This window comes from Equus asinus, chromosome 5, assembly GCF_041296235.1.
Source record: "Equus asinus isolate D_3611 breed Donkey chromosome 5, EquAss-T2T_v2, whole genome shotgun sequence".
Classification (NCBI taxonomy): domain Eukaryota; kingdom Metazoa; phylum Chordata; class Mammalia; order Perissodactyla; family Equidae; genus Equus; species Equus asinus.
The window spans coordinates 28,841,782-28,863,913 of NC_091794.1; the positions used below are offsets into that span (position 1 = coordinate 28,841,782).

At 36.9% G+C, this 22,132-nt stretch overlaps 1 protein-coding gene across 8 annotated transcripts in view; it reads left to right on the forward strand.

The window, feature by feature from the left end:
• The window catches only part of ATP13A3 (ATPase 13A3), an 81,532-nt gene that overhangs the window by 3,912 nt on the left and 55,488 nt on the right, over positions 1 to 22,132 (forward strand). For 7 of the 8 annotated variants that reach the window (XR_011503215.1, XR_011503216.1, XM_070509158.1 and 4 more), the window contains 2 exons: positions 20,342 to 20,440; positions 21,721 to 21,894. Coding sequence is in view for 6 of the 8 variants with exons in the window: in XM_070509158.1 (XP_070365259.1) it covers positions 20,390 to 20,440; positions 21,721 to 21,894 (225 nt within the window). In the remaining 2 variants the exon portion in view is untranslated. Of the gene's footprint in view, positions 1 to 13,088; positions 13,229 to 20,341; positions 20,441 to 21,720; positions 21,895 to 22,132 lie in introns of those variants that run through there. The other variant, XM_070509159.1, reaches the window with a different exon arrangement.

The following is a 22,132-nucleotide window of genomic DNA, read 5'->3' on the forward strand; positions in this document are numbered from 1 at the left end:
ATACCGCAGGTAGAAAAATAGTTTCATAGTAGTTAGAACAAAGCTATATAAGTCTGAATGTCTAAACAGTTCCGTCTGATGAGTTTTCTACTTGGTTCTGCTTATTAGATATTAGAGCTAAAATACTTCTGTTGGTTTAGTTAGCCCTTAATAGTTATCTCATTTTGGTAACACGTTTTCCGTCTATGTCATATTTCAAGTATGGATTCTTACGTGGATAATAAGTGTGTGTTGGCAGTTATGGCATATTGTATTAGAAAAAACATGGACTTGGGAATCATTTCTGACTTTCTTAACTAACTGTTTCACTTTGACCGTTGCTAATAGTTACTGAGTAAGCTTACTGTATACTAGACTTTGAATTAAACCCTTGACGTGAATTATCTCATTTAAACCCCATTTTACAGATGAGAAAACTGAGGTTCAGAGATGTTAAGTGGTCAAAGTCACATTCAGCTAATGTGGTAAACCTAGAAATAGAAACCTCTTGTCACAAACAGTAACAGAGCTAGGATTCTGGCTGTCTTCCAGGTCTCTTGTACTGTAAGTTGTTTAACCTCCCTACTCATCATCATCATCTTTTTTTTTTCATTAACAAAGAATACTAATACTTAGCTGAGAACATATGTAAAGAAAGTGGTACTCTTCCTGGCGTGTAATAAATATTTCCTTCCCCTTCCCTTTCATGTACTGAATCAAGCTGTGCTTGTAGAGCATGGGGGTTTTGTAGCCACTGTGAGTATAAGGTTTTAAATGTGAATATAGTTTATTCCTAAGATTAGTAGCAGTCCCAGGAGATGGGCTGTGATCAGTGATATGGGGACATCCTGTGAAACTTTGTCTTTATCCTATATTTTCTCCCAGTGGTCTGGGAGACGATGGAAATAATAACTTTATACTTGTGAATGACTATGAGGAGATTGTAATTTTTAAAATCTTGGAAGACAGAATTAGAATTTCAAAAGCTCTTGGTTACTTGGTTTATCTAAAGCCGGATTCTGTTCACTGGTATACTTGGTAATGTAAACTAACTATGTAAGTACAAGTGAGAGACCTTGAGAATGGACCATAGGTTGAATAGGAGTTAGCAGCTTATCACTTATTCAAGATAACATTCTTAAAACTCTTAAAACAATTCACAGCGGTATGCTGAAAGAAGATAACCTGGTGTCTGACATCTACCTGATAGATCACTGGAACAAATGTTGGAATTTGGTCTGCTTGGGCCCTAAAGCTCATCTGGTCAAATCTGGATCCAAGAGATAGCTGAGGGGAGTTAGTCTTTGGTTTTGGAACATAGTGTGTGTGAAATGAAGCTAACTGGCCTTTGGAGAGAGTAAATGTGTAGTCATCAAAACCATTTCTGTAAGTAACTCACTTAACTAGTCCAGGAAACATGCCAGAAGCAAGGAAATAATTGTTAGTCTTACTTAACTTCTGATGATTGTCAAATTTTGAGAGTAGAGAAATTAATAGCTTAATCAAAATTTGTTTCTTTCTTTTGTTGACTCACTCCCTGTGGATCTTGCTTTTAAATGATCTTTTGACACTTAGATACTAGGTTAGGTAAGAAATTAATTTCTGGGAAAAATGAGTTAACTGTAGATTTCCTGATTACATGATTTGGAACTGGCTGCTGTCTGTAAAATCTCTCAGAAATTTTGAATAAAAATATGTATAACTGTTGAGTGTTGATACAAGAGAGAGTTCTACCGCAGTGATAGCAAGCTGGATTGATTGACTCCTTTTTTATTTAGTTTTTCTTATCTTCTTCCAAAAGGAATTTGTGAGTTGGACATTGAGATTGGAAAATAATGATGCTAGATGGTCATCGATGGGCCATAGACTAGTCCCATCTTTTTGTAGGAAAGGAGCCTTGTGTCTGGAGTGGTGAGTGATGACACGCTAGTGAGGGGTCTGGCCTTGGAAGCTTCATCTTGCTGGGTATTCGTTCCACTCTTGCCTTTTCTTTTGTACCCTGTAGTAATGGCACATGTCAAAACTCAGTGTGGTGGGTGTTTTTTCCTACTGAGAACCAGCTTTTAAGGGTTGCTTTTGATTACTTGACAGACTTCGATTACATTTTTAGCTTATTTTAAAATAAGTCATGGAATAGTTCCACATAACTGTCTAGCGTGGCTTCTTTACAGCATCCCTCTTGCTCTGTTTTTTTCCCATTTGTGAAATAGGATGAAAAATAATGTTAACTTATTTTGATATAAAAGATGAGTGTTTTGGTTCCTAATTCTTTCAGATCTAACGAGCTGAAAAAAGTGAAATCACCTTTTATTTGGGGGCTTTGGGTCTAAATTCTCATTTACAGTAAAAATCTTATGTAGTCAAAATTACTCTTGAAAAAGTCCTTTAGGAAGGCACAAGTTTGAAAATTGGTTAACTGACATTGTCTTTCAGTTCCAACAGCCAGTGTTTCCTCCAGCTATTAGGATGGGTTACATTTTTGGTGAGCTGGGATCATAATTGGGTATATGAGGTCCCTTTTGACAGGTGAATGGGACTTCAGATTGACCGAGGACGGCAGATTCATAGTCCCCACGGCATTCTCCCGCTGACACAAGGATATGAAGGCAGGCTTCTTGCCCCCATTATTTGAAATATTTTTCTCTATTGTTTTTCTTTTTTTCTTGCGGCACAGATAGTTGAATGAGTGTAATTAAATGCTTATATGGTGTGACTCCACAGTGTGAATAATGGAGAGAGAAATTAGATATTTATTAAAATCTGCTGTCTTCTTAGGTTGTACTGGGTGTTTGTACCACATGAAGAACTAGCATAATTAAAGGGCTGAGTAATAAAGTTGGGAATATTGGAAGACTGTTGGTACTTTGTAAAATTCTGAGTAGATAACTCAGCGACTTGTCAGTGTTAGTAGTTAATGTCTTCCTTACTTCTAGCAAGATCTGCGTTATTTTAAAAGAACTGTATAAGTGGGTTTCCATGAAACTGAAAGTATCTAAACTTAAACGTCACTCTGTGGATAGCACAGTAAGAAAATATCAGTCTTTAAAAACCGTTATGGTTGCTAAAGATTTAACAGTCACGCCCTGGGAGAGGGCATAGTGGATTGCTTAAAACGTGTGCTTCAGAGCCGTGGACAGAGTGGTTTTGAATTCCAGCCTTATCACTTACCAGCTATGTGGTCTGGGTCAAGTCATTTAACCTTTTTCAGTTTTTTCTTTTGCCGAATGGAGGTAATAAAACCTGCCTTAGGGAATTGTGAGGGCAAGAGTAAATGGGAACTTACTATTATTTTTTAGTTTAATAACAGGTAACATATTCAAAACAAGTCGTGTGTGTGGGTGAGTGAGGGAGTGATTGAGTGAGTGTCATGAGAGTGTGGCGTGAGTGTGTGTGGGGGGCCGTGACTGAGGACTGCTCTTTTTTAAAGTGGGGCAGCAGGTGGTAATGACATAGTATTATATGCAGGCTCTTCATAACAAAAATACCCCGATTTTTCATCTTTGGTAATAACATCCTAAAAACCTCAAGGTGTTAATCTCATGTATCTCTAATGTACATTTTATGTATATTTTTGTCTTTTCTTTGTGTCTCTGGGTATGTATGTGGTTTCTTTTTTTCCCCACATACTCTATGTTATTACTTGTTGGTTTTCTCCCTGGCCACCTTATAAAATTAAAAAATATGTTTAATTGTGTTTTTACATACCTTGTTTTCATTTAGAAATACTGATTAGTGAAATTTGTCTACATCTTTTCTTTAGAAAGAAGACTTGAAATTTTATTTTCCTTCTGTGGCCTTTGGACTGATTTCTTTAATATGAGCCACGAGCTCTTCATACTCCAGAGGTTTTTCTTCCAGCTCTAGATTATACCTTTGCTTCTTAAGCCATCAGTTTTCTAAGCTCGTTTATAATTTATTTTTGTTCATGATTTCCTAACATTTCTCTTAAGAATTTTTCTCCTTATTATTTTCCCAAGCATCAAAGAAAGAATTTTGCCAATTATAATAATATAATTCAGTTTACTAAGTAAAATTTAAAGTACTACAGGCAAGTAGCTTAATTTTGTTTGGAGCACTTAATTATTTGAAAGACTGGACTAACCCAGCCAATTCTTAAGTAGATTTTTATTTCACAAGTCCTTTTGATGTGAAAATATACTTTTTATAGTTATCACTGCCTTAGAGTTAGTTGGTGAGTAATTTTGAGCTAAGCCATGGTTGTTTTCTCTTCAGTTTTTGGTGAGAAGAGGAATAGAATAAATGGTTTAATCTAGTCAGTTTCAGAAGCATCTTAATGTGTCTTTCCCCTCAATCCTTTCTCGTCTCTGATGCAGCCCATAGTGAATAACCCTTCCTTGTGCTCCCTGAAAAGTCGTGGCGTCTACCAATTATTGTCATGCATGAGATGTGATTTATAGGCAGTAAGGAAGGAGGCTTGGTTAGGGCCTCTTGGTTATGCCCTCAGGATTATGTTAGCTCATTTAACTATTCAGTACTTTTTTTGGTTCCTGTGTGTGCCGAGCACAGGGCTAGGTGCTGGGTGTACGTTGATGAATGAGTTCTGCCGTCTTAGAGGTGAACAGTGTGGCAGGTGAACCCAGTGCTGCTGCATTGCCCAAGTCCAGAGGACACTGTTCACATTGTATCCTTTGGGAATGTGACCCTTTGATGTAGCCTTGGGTCACACTTCAGCTGAAAAGTTTTCAGAAACTCCATCATGTACAAGTTAATCCATATCTTTAATATGTCAATCAAGCCCCTTCATCAAAATCTGATCCTGTCCATCTTTTTAAGCTCCATTTCCAGCCATTCCCCAGAGACCACCCTTTGCTCCAGCCAGTTTGAGTAACTTGTATTCGTGACCTTTTCTAGGATTTCTCACCTTAGTACTTTTGCTTATGGTAATTTCTTTGTTTGGATTCCATCCCTCTGTTATTTCCCCTCTTTTTACTGCCTGTTTGTGATGGATTTCACACCCTTCAGGTCTTAGGTCAAGGACAGTTCTTCTCTGAAGTCTTCTCCGTCCTTTGCCCTCCTCCCCCTCCCCTGCTCCTCTCCCTGCTGCCGTTGCTCCCATGCTACCTGCTTGATTGCAGTACTCAGCCATTTGTGTGATGTGTATTTGCTTACTTACTCTCTAGCCCGCTAGACTTGGCTCCTTGAGGTGAGAAATTTTGTCTTTGTAATCTTTGGCCTTTGGCACATGTAGATAATGATATTCAAACAAATGACTTTTTGTGAAATCAGAAATGGTGATAAACCATAATGATTCTTGTTAGAATCCTAATTTAATATTTACAGGTTTATTTTGAAATATTAGGATACTTGGGCAACATCTTGGTTTTCTTGATTAATTTGCCTTTTCTTAAATAAAGCAACAGTCTGGGGTTAGATTTCAAGATACTGCTTGGCTAGGATACAGGCACTGTTTTAAGTTCATTGGTGAACATGTTGGTGAGACTGTCTGTCCATAATAATGAAAAATTGACCGTAAATGGTCTCTAAAACAGATAAACAAAGCTTTTCAGTCCAGGAAGAATGGGCGATTCATAGGATTGCGGGAGCATCAGCTCCATCTCTCTCTGTCAGTGGTGCCCACTGCTGCTCCTGTGCAGGAGTGGATGAAGTGAAGAAGTGGGACCTCTTCATGTAAGGCAGTCAGGAAGAATCTCCAACTTAGAGGGACCAGCCTCTCTGGGTGGTAGATCTGCAGTGCCTGCTCCCCACATCTCCTCCATACTTCTTTTTTTAAAATTTTGTTGCTTAGAGATTTATCAGCTTTGAGAAGCTATAACTCATTTATGTATTAACTTCTGAACAGAAAGACCCTTGATTAAGAGGAAGAGGAAGCAGTTGATACTGAAGAGCATAGTGCTGTGGTGGGGGTTGTATAGGGTTACGTGAGGTCACTAAGGATCCTGGAGAGAGGGTATTGGGCGTGTCAGGAAAGGGGCATAGGGGTGAGATGTGGGAGCTTTTGCACGGGAAAAGAGGAAAGATTTTACCTCTTCCTCACACCCCCCGTCTTTCCCTGTCTCATTTATTCAGCTCCATTTCTGGATGCTGGCCTGTTTCCCAACCTTTAAGGTTTTTAGTTTGTAAGTCCAATATTGGGGGACAAGCGCTCTGACATGGACAGAGGAGGGGCAAAGGCGGGAGAAGTCCTCTGCTGGGAGGTGAAAGGGACAATCAAAGCTTAGTAGAGAAGATGCTTTGCTAGGGTCTGGCAGGACTAGTAGCAGCTCTTCAGCCAGACTAAGTTAGGGAAGGGCATTCTTGGCAGAAGGAACAACATATAATAAAGGAATGGAGTCAGGAAACAGTAGGGCTCTTTGACGACCTGCAAATTTTGTTCTGTGTTGGTGGGATGTAAAGTTGGTAAGGGGTGAATCATAACCATTGGTGGACGACAGATGGTGTTGACAGCTAGGCAAGGTCAGGTTCTGAAGGACTTTACATCTTCTGGTCAATTGTGCCTTTGTCCTTGGAGCCCAGCTGGGCCTCTCTTCTACCTCAATTCCCCGCTGTAGGGAAACACATAGTGTTGTGCATTGTAAGACTTTTCAAAGTCTTGCTAGTGAAAGGACTGCTCACCTTTGTTTAATCCAGTATTTTTCTTCAATTTATAGGAGCAAGGGATGCCTTCCTTAAAATTTTATTTTGGAGGGACTCTTTTACCAGTTTGGGAAATGCTGCTGCAGACAATAGGAAGCTATTGAAATTTTAAGCAGAGAGAGAGATGATCATGTGTGATTTGTATATTGATTTGAATGAGGGAGACTAGAGAGGGGATACAGACCTGAGTTGAGGCAATGCCAAGGGAGACGGGGCATGGTGAGGTGAATCTGAGAGAGGTAGAAGCGGGCAGACTTAGTGCCCAGTTTTATATAGAAGACGTGTGACAGCATGGAGCCTAGGATGACTTCCAGATTCCTATGGCTTTTTAGGCAAATCATATTCATTTTGGAAGAAAGATAAAATGTACCTATTGAATTTTAGTTGTCTGCAAACATGTATAGGAGATGTTTGAATCCGTGGGTCTGGAACCTGTGAGAGATCAGCGCTGAAAATACTGACTGGTGGTTGCCACTGTAGACAGAGGGGCCAGGAGTGCCACCCTTGGCCCTTGGTGATGTTCTTACAAAGAGAGAAGCTGGAGAATAGTAATAACTCAGAAATGGGCAGAGGAAGCAGAGACTTGGGGAATATTAATAATTAAGAAGTGGGCAGAGGAAGTAGAAGCTTGTTAACCTGGCTACCTGCCCCACCACCCAGGCTAGCATAATGTGAAGTACAGTTCAGCAGAACTGTGGGAGGTAGAAAGGTCCTTTGTGGGCCATTTTGGGAACCTAGTCACTATTTTCCTTATGAAAGAATGTATTTCCAGTACATTTGGCTTTCAAATGAATTTTTGAAAAATAGACCCTTGAAAGATGGTGCAATCTGCATGTCATTCTTAAATTTGTTGGTAAGCCTTTTTGATATAAAGTCACCCCATGCTTGCCTTTCTAGGCAAAGTGAAAAATGTTAATCTTGGCTAACTGAAGGTTATTTTTTTCTTTTTTTTAAAAGATAATATTGATTGAAAAATGGTAAGTAATGTAGATAATGCCTGTAAAAGAGTTTTGTAAACTAAAAATGCCTCTACAAATGTCAATTTTTCTGATTGGTATTATTATTGTGGTTGGCACAGTTCCCAAATACGTTGACTTTTTAAAAAGAAATCCTGAATAGTGGATTACAGAATGACCATAGGAAATGAGAAAGTTCAGATTTCTATGATGACTGTACCATGAGTAAGGCCATTATCCTCTTCACAAGCAGTTTACAGTGCTGTCTTTTTGAAATATTTGTTGAATGCAGATGTTAAAGGCTTTGTACTTTCTTTCTATGCTGAGTCAACATGGGTAAGTTTCAAATTGGGAAAAAGGAGTAAAGCGGAAAAAGACAAATTGATGTAATTTTAAAAAGCTGATCAAGTGCCTATCAGTTGTAATTGTAGACTTGCCGGATGGTACTTTCTATGCAGAATAGTTTCTTAGAGATTTTGTGTTGGTTTTTGGCTGAGTCTTCATAATGTCTGCAAGAATGAAATGTGAACCATACTGTAGTATAGATCATGAATAAAACTAATTTTGCTTTCTTGTAAATGTAATGCAATAATCTTGAACTGAACCATGTTGAGTAAATGAAGAAAAATTATTTTTGGATTTGCTGTTAACGAGAAAAATGAACATTTCTGGGGTCTATGTGTAAGTCTTTAACATACTGAAGACTTAAAAATCTCATTCTCTGGAAGGTTTTCTTCTGTTTTTCTCTTTTTTCCTTCTGCATTCTCCCCCCGCCCCCACCCGGTTCTTATCCTAGCTCGTCCTCTGCACTTTGCTGCTCTATTTTGGAACCTTTCTGTGCACACTATTACTTTTTGTTTCAACGTGGAGCTACAGTGTAATCTTTTTGAGTGCTTTTAATCAACAATTTAAAACTCACCTCGTACTACCAACTATGCACTTGACTCAACTGAAATGACAGTCCTATGACCAGTTGAGACCAGCTTTGAGCATGTGCCTGCAGTGACCACCACATCACGACAGTCACCTACCATTTGCAACAGTGAGGTTTCATCCTACCTGCACCCCGAGTTTAGCTCTGCTAAAATGTGGAAAATATGAGTCAGAATTCAGGAGTGTTTAGATTTCATAGAACATCTTTTAAATTACTGATTGAAATAACAAAACAAGTTATTGGGGATTTGATTTAACAGCATTACAGTTTAGAAGAAATAGTCACTAATTTGCATTAAAATGGAAGAAACATTCATTTATATATTACTTAACAAACCCCTTACTTTGCCTCTGAGCTTAAAAGTGTAACTTTTAGTTTGGAGTTTTAGGCTCACTTGTCAATTTGACTTGTTTATGCAAGCTGTTAATTAGAACTCTGATCTGTCAATTCCTATTGTTAAATGCCCATGTCACACAATATCTTTTGTGATTGTTTTAAAATACTCTTACTTGTTTCAGTTAGGTTTTTTTGCCTGTAAGTACCCACTCTCACTCCCAAATTAAAACACAGCATTTTTATTCTAAATTTCTTAAGTCTAACAATACGGACGAATGGGAAGAAACCGTTAATAGTAACATTCATGTACAGGTACATATGACATGGATTTCTAATCGGGATTGTTTGATCACAGTATGTGGGGGTTTCAAACTTTAGTATACTGTCAGTTGGTTTTCCAAAAAGGTGGTGCAGATTCACTCTTAACAGTGGTGTGTAGGAGTTGCTCCTTGTCTTTTGTTTTGGCCAGTTTAATGGGTAAGTAATGTTTAAGTACATAATCTTACACTTTACCTCAGCTTGTTCTCTAATAGGTTCACATGCTCTTTAACTGTTACTGTTCTCCCCTCCCCTGCTCCACGACATTGTTAGATGCCTAAATTCTACTTTCACACAATTGTGATTTTGGGAGTAATCTTTATAAAGGGAGTAATAATATGCCTGCCTTATCCCCACCCCATTATCTTTTGTTTTGTGGTTTTTTTTGCATGTCATATTTTTCCATTGAGACACATGAAACAGAGACAATTGTATAGGCAACTATTACTTTCCCGTGTTAGTATCTCTGGAGGTACAAAAGTAAAATCTTATATATAACTTCTCATCTTTCGTCACTCTTGATCAGCAGCTGCTCTATCAAGGCTTGTGAAACTGCCAGCCTCTTCCCTTGCTAATGTTGGAACGCCGCTTAGTGGTGAAAGAGTACAGCAGCAGGCTACAAGCAAGGTAGTATTTTTGTAGGTCAAAGACTTTCATGGGTGGAATGTTTCATATGAATTATTACAACTGCCTCATTTTAGTGGAGAAGAAGTTGAAACCAGAACAGCTGAAGGAACTTGCAAAATAGTTCATGTTGAATTAATTGTCATTTAAGGACAAGTTAAAACTGACTCTTGAGTTCTCTGTTCTTTTAATTTGGTTATTCTTTTGTGTGTGTTTTCGGGTAAAGTTGTCTATCTCCTACTGTTCCTAATGTAGTAATAATAAACGTGGCATATGTGGTCACTTAATGCTTACCGATGAGTTAGGTTGGTACAACAGTTTAAAATTTGCTGTACTTAGGCTGTGTCTCTGGCTAGTACTTTTCCTCAGTGGAGCCAAGCTGTGGAGGAGATACAAAAATAAATATGATCAGCTGCAGCTTAGTAGAAATGTGCTTGTCAAAGGAGCCCTCAAGGGCTGGTCCCGTGGCCGAGAGGTTAAGTTCGCACGCTCCGCTGCGGCGGCCCAGGGTTTCGCTGGTTCAGATCCTGGGCAAGGACACGGCACCACTCATCAGGCCATGCTGAGGCGTCGTCCCACATGCCACAACTAGAAGGACCCACAACTAAAGTATACAACTATGTACTGGGGGGATTTGGGGAGAAAAAGCAGAAAGAAAGGAAAAAAATAAAGATTGGCAACAGTTGTTAGCTCAGGTGCCAATCTTAAAAAAAAAAAAAGGGAGCCCTCAGAATGACTACTTTATCTTGCCTGGGGTAAAATAATTTAAGAGTGAAGTCCAAGCAAAGAGCTGGTCTGATAGGGCACCGTGAAGTGCTTTCGAGCTTCCTGCAATTTGAGACCCAAGGCTCGCAGTGTGTTGTAGAGTTAGGAGTTTATACAGACTCTCAGCCTTCCTCCTTCCTTTCCTTTCTTTCTTCAACTATTTTAAAGTATTGCATGTTAAGTGGCAGAAGCATTCAGCAAGTACTAAAGTTTCTCCCCCCTGCCATCCCAACACACTGTCACCACTGATAGCCACTGTCACCAATTTATTGATATATTTGGCTTTTGATTAATTTAGGGGTAGGTGCCAGTTTTCTTTCTAGGCCTTTTTGGTTCTGCCAGTTTTGAATATTCAGTCTGTAGGACTGGTCTTAAACACAGCGATCCTGTCCGCTATTTTCTGTTGCCTGCTGCAGCCTTTTTCATAATAGGTGGTGAGATTTTGAAATCAATCCAGCAATTTACAACACTTTCACAACTCTCAGTCCTTGAATATGGAATTTTGAAAAGTGACATACATGAGGAATATTTAAGTGGAAGTATAAAAGTTTTAAGATCAAAGTAGCGTTCATGAATGAAAGGAAATCTGTCATTCATATAAGTAAATATTTAAAAAATGCAAACTGTTTATTTTGTTGTATGTAAATGATTTTTAATACAATTCCTTTCTTATAAAGAGAAAATAAAAAAAGATGCAATTTGTCAGTCTTAGGGTACCTTTTCCCATTTTTTACTAATTAACTACTGTATGGTTGATTGTAATAGTCAAAGCCACATTTTTGTCTGATGATGACAGTTTTACCACATGGAGTTTCTCTGAATAAGAGGGTTGATTTCTTTCTTTAAATAATGTATATAATAAAAGTGATAAAAATGTGTGCAAGTATTCTATAATGCAGGGTCAGTTATAACTTAATTTTCTTACTGTTGATCCTAAGATAATTACATTATCTTTCCTAATTATAACTTATTTTGTTACATCTATCATATTTTTGTAACATACAAAAAGGTAAAATTATACAAAGACTGCACTTCACAAATGTAAATACAGTCTGGTTCGGTGTATATTGGATACAATGGTCTTCCTTAAGCCTAAACACAGAAACAAAAGCATGTATTATAAGAGAAAGTTTAAGATGGGAAGTGATAAAATGGGTATTCAGTAGAGCTTTGTTAAAATTTAGCTGGGATCCTTGTAAAATTTCCATGTATTCATTAAATTATATTATGTCATTCTTATTGTTAGGAGCTGACTTGAAGTGTTAAGTTTTGCCCTCAAAGTTTTGTCACAGTTTAGTTACTGTAGTTGAGAGATTGAGATTTTTCTTTTTCATTCTTTTTACACAATTGTGTGTCGATATTAAAATTGAGGTTGTTCAGTGAGTAGAGTTAGGATTTTCTATGTGTTAGGGCTCTTTTTATTTCAGTTGTAAAGGTAGAAATGCTTTTGAATTGCAGAAGGTCATCTTAGTTGCTTTGAATGCTGCAGATTTGACAACGAAATAATAGTCAGGATGCTGGCTGTGCTGTTTGTGCTTCAGGATCTTTAAAACGCCCTTTACTGAGTGCTCCTTAAAGATGGGTTTATCAAATCTTTATTTAATGTGGGTAGGTATGTTTAATTCTCGGGTAAAAATCTAGAACTACAAAACAAAGTGGGGTGATGCCCTTTGTCCTTCAGCCATACAAGGTGGCCCAAAAGTCTTAGGGCAGTTTTAATTTTTAGAACTCCAGAAGTGTGTATTACAAACATAAAAAAATTGTTTGAGGGTTTCTTTTATAATTACTTAGTTTTGTGAATTTTCAGTAATACATTTTTAATTTTAGTTTTTTACTTCAATCTTGCTGAAATTGGCAAATACTGAAGTAAAAAGTTAAATTAAAAATGTATTATTCATAATTGCATTGCTTGAAGTTTTACTTGAGTTACAGGTCATTCTCTGAAATCACCTTGTGAAATTACCTACTTTGAAATTCGAGGTGCATACATAGAATATCCTCGAAGAAAACCCTCCACACACAGACCATTGAAATACTCTTGTTAGAGCTCATGAGAAACTCAGGTTTGAAGCAAAGATGGCTTAGGGGATTTCTGTTCTGTTGAGGCCAGCTCATCTTGTTTTAGGAAATGAGATCTGACTAACTCTTATCCTAGATTAAAGACTATACTTTAAATGGTTCTTAGTAATTATATAATGTGGAAAAAAAAGGTAAACTTTCAAAAATTAGAATTAGATTTGTTCCTGATAGTTTCACTTTGTCCTGTGCTGCTGTTTTTACTCAGACAAAAAAATCAAGTTCATTGTAAATGCAAGGAAGGGTTTGGTTAAGCACAATAGCCTATAAGCTTCTTGCTCTTCAGATAACATCAAGGCTCAGGCATGCGCTTTGGAATTGGGACTTCAGTGTGCTAGCTGGATGTGATTTATTCACAAAATAGGAGCTCTACCAGTGGCAAGCACTTAGCGGAAGGGTATATCTTCTGAAAACCTATTTAAAATTGGGGAATTAAAAAATCCTAAATTTTAATGTCTTAATGGTTTTGAAAGCAGTTCAAAAAGAACCAAAACAAATATTTGGCAGAAGGTTCTCATTTGAATGGATTTTTATGCTTGGTTTATTTTATTTTTATTGTTAAGAGGCAGCTTTTGAAAGCTCTGCTAATATCAGCATTTGGGAGAATGATGATATAGTGCTCTTGGTAAGAAAAATTTCTTTAGTTTGTTTTCTATGATCTAGAAATTGACTTGATTAGAAAACACATGCACTTCAGCAAACCACTGAAGTTATATTTCTGTAAGTTAAATGGATTTTAGGCGTGTAATATTAATGTTTCAGGTGTCTAATTAGATATATGGTAGGATAGTCTTTAATATGTGTTTTCATCTTGGTAAGCAATATATTTTAAAATATGTTTACATAGGTTTTTATCTTCATGGAGTCATAGAAAGTCAGAAGGGCTTTCTATTTTTGTGTATGTTTTTGAAATTTAAATATGCATTTACAATATATGTGTTTTAAATGTAAGCTGTTACAATGGTTTCATTGGATTTTACTAAACCTTTGTCTGAAAGATGAATTCTTGGGTAATTTCCTATGAGGTATGTTTAAAGAGAATAGTAATTGGTGGTTTTTAGAGCAAGTTTTTATTTAACTCATTTATTTTTAATATTTCAACTTTGGTAAAATTTGGTAAGATGTAAGAATTTTGCCTTAAAAGTAAGCTAAATTTCAGAGAAATAGTACTCGTAAAGAGAATAATGAGATAATATGGTCAAGAATTGTAGAAAATACATTGTTATAGTTGATGCACCGTGTATAATAACTCACTTAAAAATAATTAATTGGAGTATTTTTTCCTCTGAGCAGTTTTGAACTGTAGAAGATGAAATGAGAATATAGGTATGTTAGACTAAGGTGAACTCTGTCAAGAGGTATTTGGGGAAAAAGTTTTAAATAGTTATAAGTACATGGACTTAATGAAAACATTGAATTTTAGTAGTAATTCCTTTTCTAAAATTATAGAAAGTGTGCCTTTTATCTGCTAATACATTCTACATTGAAAAATTAGTATTTACAAAAGTGGGAAAGTAGATCTATATTTCTGGGCAATGGATGAAAGACAGAGTCAAAAGTTACATTCAGAGCCCAGCAGTAAGAGTTTATGGATAAAGCCTGGTACATAATAGGTTGAGTCAGTGGACTTATATAGAGGCAGAGTTCTCAAGATTTGTGGCCTGGTGCCAGGAATGAATATCTTCTGAAAATTTTCTTCTCCTAAAATCTTCAGGTGGGTGGCTTTTACTTATTTTAAACAACTTTCTATTGTAGTCAATTTCTACATACTAAAAAGTAGAAAGATTAGTATAGTGAACTCTCGTGTACTTATCTCTCGGTATACTCTCGTGTACTTATCTCTCGGCTTTAGCAGTTACCAACTTATGACATCCCCTGACCAATAAAGATAGGATTTAAAATTTTTAAATTTTGTTTGGAAGTAAGTTCAAACCTGTAGAAAAGTTGATGCATTAGTGTAAAGTTGTTAATTAAGTTCCTTGATTATCCTTCTGATACCTGGAGAATCTGTAGTGATGTCTTCTCTCTTATTCCTGGTATTGGTAATTTGAGTCTAACTAGAAATGATCAATTTTATTGATCTCAAAGAACCAACTTTTGGTTTCATTGATTTTTCTGTTTTTTATTTCATTGATTTCTTCTGAATTTAGTTATTTCCATTTAGTGATTACTATGGATGTGATTTGCTGTTCTTTTTCTAATATCTTAAGGTGATAGCTGAAGTCTTGATTTTGAGACCTTTCTTCTCTTCTGATACTGGGATTTAGTGCTGCAAATTTTCTAAGGGCTGTTTTAGCAGCATCCCACAAATTTTGATATGTCTTCATTTTTGTTCAGTTGAGAATACTTTGTATTTTCTCTGTTGATTTCTTTGATTCATGAATTTTTTAGAACTGCATTATTTTGTTTTCAAATATAATAAGGCTTTCCTACTTTCTGTTACTGATTTCTAATTTATTTCCATTGTGTTCAGAACACACTTTGTATGATATGAATCTTTTTATGTTCCAGAACATGGTCTTTCTTGGTAAATGTTCTGTTAACATGTTAAAAGAATGTATATTTTGCTTTGGTTGAGTAGAGTGTTCTGCAAATATCAGCTGAGACCTCTTGATTGATAATGTTGTTCAGATCTTCTGTGTCCTACCTGGTATTTTTAAATTTACTTGTTCTATCACTTATTGAGAGAGCAGTATTTAAATGATATCTCCAACAAGAATTGTGAATTTCTCTGTCTCCTTTAGGTTTCATCAGTGTCTGCCTCATGTATTTTGAAGGTCTGTTAAATGTATACATGTTCAGGATTATTTTATCTTTATGAATTGACCAGTCATTATGAAATGGCTTTATCCCTGGTTGATATTTTTTGCTTTGGAATCTGTTTTGTCTGATGTTAATAATCATTCTAGCTTTATTTTGCAGAGTGTTTGCATGGTATATCTTTCTTACTTTTACTTTTAACCTACTTGTGTAAGTTGCATTCTTACAGTCAGTGTATAGTTACCTGTAGTCTTGCTTTTTAAAAATATAACCACAGGACCTGTCTGGCTTAGTGGTTGAGTTCTCATGCTCCCCTTGGCGGCCCGGGGTTCACCAGTTTGGATCCTGGGTGTGGACCTACACTGCACTCATCAAGCCATGCTTTGGCAGTGTCCCACATACAAAGTGGAGGAAATTGGCCTGCATGTTGGCTCAGGGCCACTCTTCCTCACCTCCCCCACCAAATAGAACCACAGTCTCTGCCATTTAATTGCTGTTTAGACCATTTACATTTAATATGATTTTTGATATAGTCAGGTTTAAATCAACCATGTTGCTGTTTGTTTTCTATTTGTCTCATCTCTTTTTTGTTTCCTTTTTCTTTCTTTTCCTGTTACGTCAATTGAACTTTTTATGGTTCTGTATAATAGCCTTTGTTGGTTGGTTGATTGATTTTTTAGTTATGACTGTTTTATTTTGGTCATTGCTTTAGAGTTTATAATACACATCTCTGACTTATTACACAGTCTTCCTTCTAGTGATATTAAACTGCTTCAAGTAGAGTGTAAGAACCTTGCAAGAGGGGCCCGGGGGCATAGTGTTAAGTTCACCTGCTCCACTTTGGTGGCCTGAAGTTTGTGAGTTTGGATCCCGGGCGCAGACCTACATACTGGTCATCAAGCTATGCTGTGCTGGCATCTCACATACAAAATAGAGGAAGATTGGCATAGATGATTGCTCAGGGCTAATCTTCCTCATTAAAACAAAACAAAACAAAACAAAAAACCTTGCAAAAAGTATACTTCCTCTTCTCCTTATTCTTTATCCTATTGTTTTGTGTATTTACCCATATAGTTACCATTTCTGGTGATCTTCATTCTTTTGTGGAGATCCATATTTCCATGAGTTATCTTTCTACTTGAGGACTTTTCTTAATGTTTTTTTTTATGATGTAGGTTTGCTCATGATGAAATTTTTTCAGCTTTTGTGTCTGAAAAAGTCTTTTATTTCATCTTTGATTTTGGAAGATTATTTTTGCTAGGTGTAGAATTCTCTGAATAGTTTCTTTTTCTCTGTACTTCAAAGATGTGGCCCCACTTCAAAGTTGTTGCTCTGCTCTCTTGTTACCTGCATTGTTTTTAGCAGGAAATCTGATGTCATTCCTATCTATCTCCTTAGGATATAGCGCATCTCTTTTCTCTGGCTCCTTTAAGATTTTTTTTTGGTCACTGGTTGTGAGCAGTTTCATGATGACATGCCTTGGTGTAATTTCTTAATGTTTCCTTGCTTACTCTTTAGTTGGGCTTCTTGGGTCTGTGGGCTTATAGTTTTTTCATCTACTTGGAAACATTTTTGGTCATTATATTATTAAATATTTTTTGTTCCCTCCCACCTTACATGTATATTAGGGTGCTTGAAGTTGTCTTATAGCTACTGATGCTGTTATTTATTTATTTTTTTTCACCAGTCTGTTTTCTCTGTTTTTCATTTTGGATGTTTCTCTTACTGTGTCTTCAGGTTCATTGATTCTTCTGCAGTGTTTAACCTGCTTTTAATCCCATCTAGTATATTTTTCATCTCAGATGTTGTACTTTTTCTCTGACGTTCAATTTGGTTCTTTTTCATGTCTTTCATATCTCTGGCTTAACATGTTCAGTCTTTCCCTTTGCTTTTTGAACATACGGACTACAGTTACAGCAGCTATTTTAATGTCCTTGTCTACCAATTCAGTTATCTTTCTTCTGGGTCCTTTTCTATTGATTTTTTTTTCTCATTATGGGCTGTATTTTCTTGTTTCTTTGCATGCCCGTTAAGTTGTAATTGGATGTCAGACACTGACTCATTGGGACTAGATACTTTATATTCCTGTAAATATCCTTGAACTTTGTTCTATGAAGCAGCTAAGTTACTTGGAAACAATTTTATTCTTTCAGGTCTTATTTTAAAGCTTTAATAGGCAGGACCAGATTAATTTTCAGTTTAGGGCTAATTTGATCCCATTACTGAAACAAAACCCTTCTGAATATACTCCCTGATTCCTTGTGACTAAGGAGGTTTTCCACTGTGGTTGGTGGGAACAGGCACTCATCGTAGCCCTGTCTGAGCCCTGATGGTTTTTTCCTTCTTAATCCTTTTGGATGGTTAGTTCCCTGGCCTCTGGTTGTTTCCTCACATACAAGTGCTCATAGTACTCAGCTGAAGACTTGAGGGGGACCATCTTGCAGATGTTCGGTGTGCTTTCTCTGTACAGATCTCTCTTCTGGTAATCTGCCTTGCAAACCTGCTTGCTCTGGTGCCTCCCTAGACTCCCAGCTTCATCTCTCCAACTCAGGGAGACTGTTGTGCTCCCCCTGGGTTTCCTGTCCTCTCTTTTTTGCAAGCCTGCAAACTTTTCAGTTTGTAAGCTGGGTCAGCTGTAGAGCTCACCTAATTTGCTTCCCGTGTCTGTATTAGTTTACTTCATTGTCTTATGTCCAGTTACTTGAAAACTATCGTTTTATATATCTGGTCCATTTGATTGTTGTTTTAGGTAGGAAAGCAGATCAGGTCCCTGTTTTTCCATCTTGATTGGAAGTGGAAGTCTTCTCCATATGAGAATTTGAAGTAGTTTCTCCCCTCAAGAAACATTTTAGGTGGTGGTGTTGGGAAATAGGATCACAATTACTTGTATAGTCATGCATCGCTTAATGACAGGTATACAGGCAATTTCGTTGCTGTGCAAACATCACAGGGTGTACTTACACAAACCTAGATCTTGTAGCCTACTACACACCTAGGCTACGTGGTACTGATCTTATGGGACCACTGTCATATATGCAATGTGTCATTGACTGAAATGGCATTATGCAGTGCCTTACTGTATTTGGTTATCAAAAATGACTCTGATGAATCCTGAGTGATGATTCTGAGATTCAGTCCAGAACGTAGCGAAGAGCCACAGACTAAAGGTTAAGAACCCCAGACTGGTATTCTTTAGTGGGGACAGTGTCAGGCAGAGTGCCTTTGCCTTACCTCTGCAAGGTAGGCACGTGGACATTTAATGCCTTGCAGGATCGGGCTGTAACTTGTACATTCAGACAACAACAGCTGATCTTTTCTACAGGGAAGGAGTTGGCCTTGCTCATTCTCCCCGTAGTCTGTAGCAGCAGTTATGGTCCTGGAGAATACCTGCTACCTCAAGTCATATTGGCTTGATGAATCAGTCTTACCATGGTGGACAACTTGAGTACTATGCTTCAGGGCTGTAACACTACCCTAGAGAAGAAATTGTTACTGAATTGCCCAAAGGGTTTTGTATGATAATGTGGCTTGTTTTAGAGAGGTTGGACCAGAGACCTCTAAGGCTTTTTTTCCAGTATGGCACCAAGTCCATTTTCTTTTTCTTTCTGTATTCAATCTCCTTCGTTTTATTTCTTTGGAAAGCCCAGGCCTTACCTAGTTTTGACCCCATCTCCAGGGCTGCTGGAAGGTGGAGAAGCTCTGGGTGCCGGTGCAGGAGGCATCAATATTTTTTATTGGTTATTTTGTTGATGATGTAAATCAAGAGATTTCAGTAGTCTTATATATGGGATTAGTTTGAAATCCTGCAGTTGGGTTTTACTTGGCTAGTAATTCATACCATGTAAACATTAAATAGACATTGCTGTCTTAGCACAAATTCTTCATCAGGTCATTCATTGAACAGTTAACTTTTGAGTGTCGGTCATGTGTCAGGCCTGTGCTCCACACTGGATAGATGAGTAGAGGTGTGGTATCTGGAACAAGGAAGGTAACATTCCCAATTTGTTCTACAGAGATCATCTTGGTCTAAAACAGTGGCTCTCAAACTCTTTGGGCTCAGATCGTTCTACATTCTTGAAAATTATTGTGAAGTCTAAAGAGCTTTTGTTGATGTGGGTTATATCTATTGATACTATATTAGTTAAGACTGATATATCTTAAAGAATATTAATTTGATAAGACATAACAGTAGTAAACTTATTACATTAAATAACATTTTTGAAAAATATTTTCCAAAAACAAAAAATTCACAAGAAATCTGGCATTGTTTTGCATTTTGAAGATCTCTTTAATATGTGTGAATGTCTCATATTTGAAATTAATCTCTTTTTTTTTAAAACAGGAAAAGTTGTCAGTGAGCTCAGTGAGTTTTCCCCTAGCCAAGCATCACAGGCATCAGCAGCAATCGGGAGATGCTTACCAGACTTAGGCTCAGAGTGGGGGAGTCAGTTGAGTGATCTCCAATAGGGTGCGCCAGCTGTAGGGATCGACTCTTGGCCAGGGATTGCCATGTGTTTCCTGGGTGCTTAGTGAATATTGGTTGGATGATCCCTGAAAGGTTTTGTGTTGGTTTCTTTGCTGGCGCTTTACTTCTTCACGCGACTTCAAGCAGTAAATTGAGTAACGTCGAGTACTTTTAGCTCAAGATGGTTAAGCTAGGCTACTTCTCTGAGTCTGGGGAATGACAAAGGAAGATTCTGTAGTAGTGTCTCTCAGCATTTAAATTGTTTTGTAGCAAGGCTATTGCTAGTATAAATTAATGAAATAGGTCAAGTTTTGTGATAGTAAGTAATGCAGGCTCAAGATCTGGCACACCACTGAAAATGTCGTCAGGATCAACTAGCTCTTTTTTAGTGACTACTTAAATACCAGTTAAACCTTGATGCCTCTATCACCACAAGAAGTCTGATAGTATGAAGTTATATAGTCTACTAAGATACAAAATAACTCCCTAGCATTTGTTCCTCTCTTCCCTCAGTTGTCCTCAACTGTTCTGAAGCACAAGGCCTTTGAAACCACTGTAGATATGGACAAAGAAGGAAGGAAGACTATCAACCAGGGTCAAGAAGATGAAATGGTGACGAGCTTTTATAATTTACTTGTAAAGTGTGAAGAGTTTATCTCTGCAATTTATTTATCTAGGGAAGTAGAAAGTACATTAAAAAAAAAAACAGATAAATTAATGTTTTCTTCATCCTCTGTTTTTGAATTGAGATTATGTAACATCTCTGTCTGCTGGTTTTAGTATAATTCCTGTTTCACTTGTGAACTGTTAAAACTTAGAGGAAGGAAGTATGTTTTTTTCATTTGTTAATTTAAGAAGTTAAGTTAGCTAATGCTTAATTGTAATCCCAAATAAAGGATTTCTGATTTTGACTTATAAAGACATTTAATATCGGCTTACTAAAAAAAATTCTCCAGTCTTTTTCTGTGTGTTGGGGGGAGATAGGATTATTGGGTAAAATATAAGACATCCTGTTAAATGTGAATTTCAAATACTCAAGGAATATATTTCATAGGACAAACAAAAAAATATTGGTTTTTTATTTGAAATTTAAATTTAACTAGGCCCTCTAGCTAGCCCTTGCTCATTTTCATTTGCGAAATCTTGCAACCCTTGTTGGGGGCGGCGTAACTGAAACAGTTGAAATAGTTTGGATCAGGAGTTCAAATTGATTAGTCACAGTGGTATGGGGACAATTAGCTAATCATTTGGAAACAAAATAAGGTTAAAACCTACCTCATCTGAGTGCAATGTGATATTCTGGATTGTATCCCAGAACAGAAAGAAGACAGTGGAAAGAAAAACTGGTGAAATCCTGATAAAGACAAAGTTCGGTTAATAGTAGTGTACCATTGTTAGTCTCTTCATTTTGACAAATGTATCAAGGTGTTAACGTTAGGAGAAATAGACAAAAGGTATACAAGAAATCTTAATATTTTTGTAACTTCTGTAAATCTAAAATTATTCCAAAATTAAAAGTTTATTAAAAACAAATCCTACCTTATAATAAGATAAATTCTAGAAGAAGTAAAAAGGCAAATGTAAAAATGAAATTATAAACATTCTAGGAAAATATACTAAATATGAATATATTAAGTCAGCAGGAAAGGACTTACTAAGCATAAAATCAAATGTAAAACCATGACATGTAAATAACAATGTATTTACTTAAAAATACAACTTTGACAATGAGCTTGCCAGAAACAAAATTTAAAGGTAAATTATGGGTTGGGAAAATATTTGCAGTATATATGACAAGATAGTAATTCACATCTGGCAAACAAAGAACTTTGGAACTTATTTATCTCTCATATCACTTGATATTTAATTATGTGATCACTGTGTCCTTACAGGAGATTTACGGCTATAATTTGAGTCGCTGGAAGCTTGCCATAGTTTCCGTAGGAGTGGTTTGCACTGGCGGCTTTCTCCTTCTGCTCCTTTACTGGTTGCCTGAGTGGCGGGTAAAGGCGACCTGTATTAGAGCTGCAATTAAAGACTGTGAAGTGGTGCTGCTGAGGACTACTGTAAGTCCGGGTGTTTGTGTAGCAGATTTGTCTGAGGAGTAAAATAATGTCTGTAGTGTACTTTGTTCAAAATCATGTCAGAACAGAACATCATTGCTAGGATTTAATGAGGATTACTAATCCTAGTATTTCTAAAGCATCTGTGTTCAAAGTGAAAAGAGTGTAAAGGAATCTTAAAGATGATCAAATCCACTCATTTCTTCGATGCACTGAGAAGTACAATGCTTGTCTGTCAAGG